This window comes from Anguilla rostrata, chromosome 7, assembly GCF_018555375.3.
Source record: "Anguilla rostrata isolate EN2019 chromosome 7, ASM1855537v3, whole genome shotgun sequence".
In the NCBI taxonomy this organism is placed as follows: Eukaryota; Metazoa; Chordata; class Actinopteri; order Anguilliformes; family Anguillidae; genus Anguilla; species Anguilla rostrata.
In genome coordinates, this window is record NC_057939.1 from 10,712,771 (window position 1) to 10,714,929 (window position 2,159).

At 54.8% G+C, this 2,159-nt stretch overlaps 1 protein-coding gene across 1 annotated transcript; it reads left to right on the plus strand.

Moving 5' to 3' along the window:
* The first annotated feature begins 286 nt into the window (after window positions 1-286).
* On the plus strand, window positions 287-1,947 carry LOC135258582 (kelch repeat and BTB domain-containing protein 13-like). The gene has a single exon (XM_064342049.1). It carries the CDS (start codon window positions 421-423, stop codon window positions 1,864-1,866), a length of 1,446 nt encoding a protein of 481 aa, XP_064198119.1. The 5' UTR covers window positions 287-420; the 3' UTR covers window positions 1,867-1,947.
* The last annotated feature ends 212 nt before the right edge of the window (window positions 1,948-2,159 follow it).

Sequence of the window (2,159 nt, forward strand, 5' to 3'; positions counted from 1 at the left end):
TTCTAGCAGCTTTACACAAATCTGGACACCCCACAGGGCCCCTAACAGTTTCGTAACCATAGCCAAGATCAAACTATATGTCAGCTTTATTTATTGCAGGGTGGTGTAACTGGGATCACTTTGACCTTCCACTTACTGTAATAGTTTTTCTTCTTCGACCTGATATGTAGTAGACATTTGTCACAGATCCCACAGCTACAGTATCTATGGCCAGTGCTATTAATAGAGACATGGATTCCATTTCAAGTGTACCCGTGTCATGTGGACACGGTTCTGTCCCCTCCTCCCAACATGTGCGGGGAATTTCTTTGGAAAAGAGCACGAAGCATTCAAGATTTCTATGCCGCCATTTTCTGTTGGGGTGCCGTTCTACCCCCACCCCCCCAAAAACCGTGTGTAAGATGAGCTGCTGACACATTCATGGAGCCAAACAGCTGCCACGGCCTGGAGGTCGAAGCCAAGGTGGAAGGGGGGCCGGCGGCGGACACGAAGATGGCTGACCTGAGAGTCCGAGTGGAGGGAAGCGTTTTCGTGGTGGAGAGGGCCCTGCTGGAGCAGGGCAGCGAGTACTTCCGCGCCCTTTTCCACTCTGGAATGAGAGACTGCCGCCAGGAGGAGCTGGATCTGAAGGGCCTTCGCGCGCGAGGCTTCGCCGTCGCGCTCCAGGTCCTGGCGGGCGGGAGGCCCGCGCTGAGCGACGACGACGAGATCGCGGAGGCCGTCGAGTGCGCCGCCTTCCTCCAGGTGGAGTCTCTGACCAAACACCTGCTGGACCTGGTGGACTCCGACAACTGCCTGCTCATGTACCAGACGGCGGCCGCGTTCGGCCTCCTGGAGCTCTACGACGGCGCGGCCCTGTTAATTCGGGACATGTACCCTGACCTGGAGGAGGACCTGAAACGCCTGCCGGGGGAACTCGTGGAGTACGTGGAGTCGCTGGCGCCCAGCGTGTTCGTCGCTGTCGGCACGCACACCAGCTGCACCACCGCGGAGCTGCCGCACGCCGCCACCAGGACCGTGTGCTACTTGGACGAGGACGAAAATGACTGGAAGGTTCTGACCGAGCTGCCAATGGAAGCCAGCACCACGATGGCTGGGGTGGCGGTGCTGGACAACAGGCTGTACATAGTGGGGGGCGTGTGCGGGGGGCGCAGACTGGCCATGGAGTCCTGCTTCTGCTACGACGCGGCGACCAATGCGTGGAGCGCTTTAGCCAGCCCCCAGCAGCTACGCTACAACTTCATGCTGGTGGGCCACGAGGACCACCTGTACGCGATTGGAGGGGAGTATGAGAAAGCGATCATGGCTTCGGTGGAGAGATACCAGGTCTCCACCGGGACTTGGTCCTTTGCATCCGACCTGCCCCGACCGGTGTCCGGCGGGGCCTGCACCAAGGCCATGTCCAGAATATTTGTGTGCCTGTGGAAGCCGATGGAAACCACCGAAATCTACGAGTACCTTCCCAACGGGGACCGGTGGACTCTGGTCGCGACGCTCATACGGCCCCAGAGTTACGGCCATTGCATGGTGGGCCACAGGGACGACCTCTACGTGATGCGAAACGGCCCCTCCGACGACTTCCTGCGGTGCGTGATGGACTGCTACAGCCTGACCTCGGGCCAGTGGACGGCCTTGCCGGGGCACTACGCCAACAGCAGGGGGGCGCTGTTCACGGCGAAGGTGCGGGGCGACTCGGCGTTCACCGTGAACCGCTCGGCCACGCTGGAGTACACCGTCAAGGACAAGAAGTGGAAACCCAGAACGCAGCTGAGAGGTTTCCCGAGAAGCGGCTCCATGTGGACCTTCTTCCTCAGGCTTCCTAAGGCCGACACAAGGCCCGTGCGTAACCCAGCGCTCCACAGCTGATGTGACGAGATCACCTGCCATCTTTTAAACCCACTTCACTGATTGGTTTATTGTTCATTAAACATAAAAAATGTCCATTAATAGGTTTAATTATTGTTTATTTCCATTAATTCATTTGTTTATTTCAATATTGCTTTAGTATTTCATATATGATTAAACATTTTAATATTATGGTAGATTAATAATATCAGAATATTCATAATATCATTCAATTTAATAATTATTTTTAATTCATAAATGTAAGCACAATGACATTAATAGTAATTTATATTTAAATTTCTATTCATTACGCA